This window comes from Rutidosis leptorrhynchoides, chromosome 3 (assembly GCF_046630445.1).
Source record: "Rutidosis leptorrhynchoides isolate AG116_Rl617_1_P2 chromosome 3, CSIRO_AGI_Rlap_v1, whole genome shotgun sequence".
NCBI classification, from domain to species: Eukaryota; Viridiplantae; Streptophyta; class Magnoliopsida; order Asterales; family Asteraceae; genus Rutidosis; species Rutidosis leptorrhynchoides.
In genome coordinates this window covers 346,076,462-346,082,570 of record NC_092335.1, presented here as the reverse complement: position 1 = coordinate 346,082,570, position 6,109 = coordinate 346,076,462, and the positions used below count along the sequence as shown (strand labels likewise).

Sequence of the window (6,109 nt, the reverse complement as noted above, 5' to 3'; positions counted from 1 at the left end):
TCCGTAGTGGTGGTAGCATCTTAGGGTAAAGGAACTAATTCTTATTCTTATTTTATTAATTAATAAAAATAAATAAATAAATTATAAATTAATTAATTAGATTAAAAAAAATGCTCCCATCTATAAATTAATTTAATTTTAATTTTAATTCTTTATTATAATAACTTAAATAAATAAGTAGCTTATAACTCGTAATTTTGAATTATACATAAAATGAAATAACATAAATCAATGTATTAAAATACGTCAAATTTGTTCATATCGGTTTCTTAACTAATTTTATAAAGTACGTGGATCATATAGTAGATGGTAGTTTAATTTAGTGTGTCATGTAGTTGATGATATTTTAATTTAGTATATATAAGTTTTGTAATCTACGACTTGACCACAAAGTGTCCGTAGTTCATTTTCAATGTCCAAAATGGATCTCGAAATTAACTGACAGTGATATGGGTCTGTGTCCTCAGTGTCGATTTCAGTGGCCATTTTGGATTTCATTTTATTTTTTTAATTTTCAGTGTCATATTCGACGATGTAAATCGACGGCGAGGGCGACGCCGACCAGGTGTCGACCGATTCGATCTCGGCGTCAATTTTGAGAGACGGCGAAAAATTATTCGGACACCGAGTGCTCTTATAGAGATGTAATATTGATTACATACAATTACGTAGATGATGATTGATCAAATGCTTAAATTAGTATTTTAGAAAATTTAATGATAATTAGCGTACACTGATTAAATTATAGGGTAAGCTATAAATAAGTTATATACTTTCACTTTTCTTACAATACAGTCTATATATCTAAAAAACTATTATTGTAAGTTATAAACTTCAAAGTAACATTTTGATTACATTGATACACACCTTGAAAGTTTATAACCTACGATAATAATTTTTTTAAATATATAGCCTACATTAATTATTATTATTAATTAATCTTAATCTTATATACTAAACCTCCTCCCAAATTTGGTCGTTTCAGTTTCACCGAGTTGTCGTTTTGAGTTTGCGTTCACACTACAAATAGTCCTCCAACTTTCGCACAAATTACACAACAACCTCTCAACTTTACACTTTTTCATGGGTAAAAAACGTAAATTTATAATTTAATTAAAATAAAAAAACCTTACTCCACCCGAATTTATAACGGGTCCTATCTTTTCGCTCGGTGCGAGTTAAATTTTTCCGAGGCCACCGTTCAACTCGAAAAAATCTCACGAACCCAACGGGACTAACTATATGCAAAACGGACATCGTTAAAAAAACACTAAATAACGGGCCCTATATTCACGCTCGGTGCGAGTTAAATTTTTCCGAGACCACCGTTCAACTCGAAATAATTTTACGAACACAACGCGCCTAACTATACGCGAAACGGACATCGTTAAAAAAAATAAATATTTCGGGTTATATTACATACATATATATACATATACAACACGACTAACTATACGCGAAACGGACATCGTATATCCAAATTGGACCGCGCGTCGAATACAACCGCAGCAACGCGCGGTCGAATTTTTTCTAGTTAGAATAAAATGAAAGTATATATCAAAAATGGGGTGTGTGAGAGAGAGAGAAAGGAGAGAGAGAGAGAGAGAGTGAGGAGGAAAATTAACACAAATGGGCAGGCACGGAAATTTCGAGTGAACAACACAACGGTAGACTTCAGGATAGATTAGTTAGGCTTTTCGGAATCCAATTGACGTCATTCATGTTCTTCAATTTCCCTGAGAATTGGAGTGTTGCTGACCTCTGGCGCTCGTTTAAACCGTATGGTGATGTTAGAGACATCTATATGGCTGGGAGAAGGCTGAAAAATGGGCAGAGATTTTCTTTTGTTCGATTTGCCAATGTAAAAGATGATGATAGGCTGATGGATACGCTCGAGAAGATTACCTTCAATGGTGACCCGATCAAGATTTTTAAAGCTTTCAAGCGTAGGGGTGATAATATTAATAAGTTTCAACAGGAAGAGGGTTACAGATATAACATGAACAACTTCCCACCACTTTCATCCAATGAGAGAAACATTAATCCTGGTTCAGGTGACCGTCCTTTTAATCATGTCCTGGGTCAGAAATATGATCTGCGTGATATACTCAAAAAGAAAGATTTGAGAGATAGGATTAACAACAGAAAGATGGAGGCATGTGGGGAGTCAATTAAAAAAATATCTCTGCATGATTCGTGTTGCAAGGGCCACCCTCTCAAAAGATCCATTATTGGTACGGTCCACGATTGGCGTATTATTGGGATACTAGATGACCTATGCAAAGCAGAACGTATTGTTGGGTGTGACATTAAGTACCTTGGGGGTCTTGATGTTATGTGGGTGTTTGGGTCTACTTTTGAAGCTGAAAAAGTTGTTAACAACAAAGAATTGGCAATCCATAAATGGTGTAGTAACCTGAGTATGGTCAAGCATCACTATCGATGTGAGAAGAGGCTGGTCTGGATTGATATTACTGAAGTTCCTGTAACTTGCTGGAACAAAGAAGCCTTCAAATCTATTTCCAAGGTTTGGGGAATGGTCCTTGACACAGAGAACTGCAGTATTACTAATGAAAATCAAAATCTTATTTCGGGGAATATCTTAATTCTCACCAATATCACTGGTCAGATCAATGAAGATGCACGGGTTGAGGTGGGAGGTCACAGTTTTCTTATCAATGCTAAGGAGAACCCTAATAAGGTTATATCGATACAAATGGTTCATGAGGATGGAGACTCCACTGATGCAAGTGAAGATGATGTCTCTAATAATGATGAATTCATTGAAGATACATTTGATGTTAATGAAGAAAAGGAGAATAATGATGATGATGATGAAGATCTTGATTTCAATGAGGATTCAGAATTCGAATTTGAAGAGGCCAATAATATCGAGGTTGAATGCAGAAATTCAAAAGATGACGAAGAGCATTGCAACTCCGGCGGCCGATCAGGCAAAGATGGTGGTGTAAACCCTAATCCAGAAGACAAAGAGTCAGGATGTTTTGGTATGCGTGGATTATTTCGAGAAAAGTATGATAATGATGACTTTGGGCAGTGTGTTGACGGTCCATTATCCAATGTTAACAACGGCAACCCTAATTACTCATGTTTAAATTCGGGTCCCAACACGGTGGTAAACCAAACCGCCATTCCAGATGATGACCCACATGTTGACGTGGATCTAATAGTTGATGCGGATTCAAAGGATGATGTGGACCAGGATTACTCCTCTGGGCCATCTGGAGATAATTAAATTGGGCTGGCCCAACATGATAAGGATATGGAAGATAACACTTGTGGGCCTACTGTAGTCTTGGGGGCAAATAATTGTGGTGGGCCAAAAACGTCAGTTGGGCTGGACGATAATCATCGCGATCCTGTTAATAAATTACCTGAATCAAGTTTGGCTCCCCAAACAAGTAAAAACAATAATAAAAGAAAAAGACCTAGCTCTGGGAAATCGAAATCTTTGGGAGTTTCAAAGAAGCGTGATTGTTGTTGGTCTAGTCTTCGCCGGTGGAAATCATCGTCAAGAATGGTTAATATCAAGAATTCAGCACGAAAGCAGAGGATTGAAGATAAACCTTTGAAGTCGACATGTTCAACCTGTGCAGCGAAAACAGTTCCCAAAGGTAAATCCTCTGGCCAAAGTAAAGGTAGGAGCTCGTCAAGCAATTCCTTCAATTCAAAAGACTTTGCCATCATCAAAGAATATGGGTCAAGAATTGGATTAAAGTGGAAGGAGAAATCTTCTCCTCCCCCTCTGTAAGTTGTATTTTCTGGCCAAATAAGTCGTTAACCTGGTTTCCAATGAAGATAATTACCTTTAATATTAGAAGTTTCAAAATTGGGGGTGATGAAGATAAATTCGGGTGGGTAAAAAGTCTGATTCGTAAAGAAAACCCTGTCTTCTTTGCAATTCAAGAAACAAAACTCCACTCGGTTGATTTTAGATGGGTATGTTCATTGTTGGGATCAAGTGATTGCGAATTTTTACAAAAATCCATAGTGGGGAAATCTGGGGGACAGCTTCTCATCTGGGACTCAACCAAATTCGAAGATATCAGTCCTATCGTTTTTGATTGTGTAATTGGGATTCGTGGTGTTTGGCGAAATTCGGGTGATAGAATTAATGTTCTTAATATCTACGGCCCTCATGATGATTCGAAAAAACAAATCCTATGGGATTCTTTGTCTAGGCTCTTAGGTAACAGCGATGATGAAGCTTGGATACTGTGTGGAGATTTTAATGAGGTCAGGTGTTCAAGCGAAAGATTCAATTGTGAATTCAACTCTGCTCGGGCCCAAAGATTTAACGACTTCATTCAAAAAAATGGATTGTTGGAAATCCCTTTGGGTGGCAGGAATTTTACGCGAGTCAGTGATGATGGATTGAAGTTCAGCAAGCTGGACCGCTTTCTTATCTGTGAGAAATTCGATTGTCTATGGCCCAATCTCTCTGCTACGGCCCTGGACAGAAAACATTCTGACCACTGTCCTTTAATGATCAACAACATCGAGAAAAATTATGGTCCAAAGCCTTTTAAAATTTTTGATGCCTGGCTCGATGAACCTGAATGTGATCATATCGTTAAAGAAGCATGGAAAAACCAGTTCCAAACATTAATCGAAAAGATTGTATGTATCGGAACAAACAAAAAAATGTCAAAGAGGCGTTAAGAGCGTGGAGTAACAGTAAATTTAATTGCCTAGATGGAGAAATCGAATTACTGAAATCTAACGCTCTCAAGTTGGAATTACAAGCTGAAGTTGGATTATTGGACGAGAATGGCCATAAGCTATGGTTAGAGTCAAGGAAACAGTGGCTACATAAGGAAGCCATCAAAACAAAAATGCTTAAACAAAAATCTCGAATCAAATGGATAACGGACGGTGATGAAAACAACCGCTTCTTCTACTCTATAATTTGAAGGAAAAATAGTAAGTGTAATATCAGAGGGTTAATTATTGATGATGTTTGGAACGACAGCCCAACTGACATCAAGGCTGCTACCTTCAACCATTTCAGCAGAATATTCAGCGGACCGGATGTTGATCGACCGAGCCTTGAGGATTTACACTATCCTTCGATTTCTTATGATGATGTAGCGGCCCTTGAACTACCTTTTGATGAAAAAGAAATTCACGGCGCAATCTTAGACTGTGGTAGCACGAAGGCACCGGGACCGGACGGTTTTAATATGCGTTTTTTCAAGAAATATTGGGACGTTATCAAATGCGATCTTGTAAGTGCAATTGAGTGGTTTTGGAACAAGTGTGAATTCTCAAAGGGTTGCAACGCCTCTTTCGTCACCTTGGTACAAAAAAAAAAAACCGACCCTCTTGGTCTTGGAGACTTTCGACCAATTAGTCTAATTGGTAGTTATTATAAAATAATTGCCAAAATTTTATCAAATCGCCTTTGCAAGATAATCCCATCCTTGATTGGTCCTGAGCAAAGTGCATTCTTAAAGGAAAGATTCTTACTTGATGGTGCACTCATTGTCAATGAAAGTATTGATTTCTTAAAAGCGAAAAAGAAAAAAGGGATTCTCTTCAAGGTTGACTTTGAGAAGGCTTTTGATTGTCTTAATTGGAACTTTCTTCTTGAGGTTATGAAAAGTATGGGTTTCGGTGAAAAATGGAGAAAGTGGATTCATGCTTGTTTAAGCTCGGCTTCGATTTCTATTCTTGTTAATGGGTCACCCACTAAGGAGTTCTCACTAAGTCGAGGGGTGTAGTGACCTGAACTTTTCCATGTTTATATATATTAAATGAAATTTTTATTTACATTATTAAGTGTTTCCAACATGTTAAACAATCAAACTTGTTAAGACTTGATTAATTGAAATAGGTTTCATATAGACAATTGACCACCCAAGTTGACCGGTGATTCACGAACGTTAAAACCTGTAAAAACTATATGATGACATATATATATATATATATATATATATATATATATATATATATATATATATATGATATTATGATAAGTATGTATCTCATTAGGTATTTTAACAATGAGTTATATACACAAAAATGAGACTATTGAATTAAGAAACTCGAAAACGATATATATAACGATTATCATTATAACAACGTC

The 6,109-nt window shown here is 36.6% G+C and overlaps 1 protein-coding gene across 1 annotated transcript; it reads left to right on the top strand.

Annotated features, from left to right (window-relative positions):
• Positions 1 to 3,283: 3,283 nt before the first annotated feature.
• Positions 3,284 to 5,744, top strand: LOC139901179 (uncharacterized). The gene is made up of 4 exons (XM_071883912.1): positions 3,284 to 3,768; positions 3,840 to 4,641; positions 4,755 to 4,807; positions 4,994 to 5,744. Exons 1-4 carry the CDS (start codon positions 3,284 to 3,286, stop codon positions 5,742 to 5,744), a joined length of 2,091 nt encoding a protein of 696 aa, XP_071740013.1.
• Positions 5,745 to 6,109: the final 365 nt, after the last annotated feature.

Excerpts from the sequence above, each read along its gene's own strand:
- LOC139901179 (XM_071883912.1), top strand. The coding sequence starts at position 3,284 with ATGGAAGATAACACTTGTGGGCCTACTGTAGTCTTGGGGGCAAATAAT. Across the intron at positions 3,769-3,839 it reads AAATCTTCTCCTCCCCCTCT|AAGTTTCAAAATTGGGGGTG; the intron begins GTAAGTTGTATT and ends CTTTAATATTAG. Across the intron at positions 4,808-4,993 it reads GAGAATGGCCATAAGCTATG|CCCAACTGACATCAAGGCTG; the intron begins GTTAGAGTCAAG and ends TTGGAACGACAG.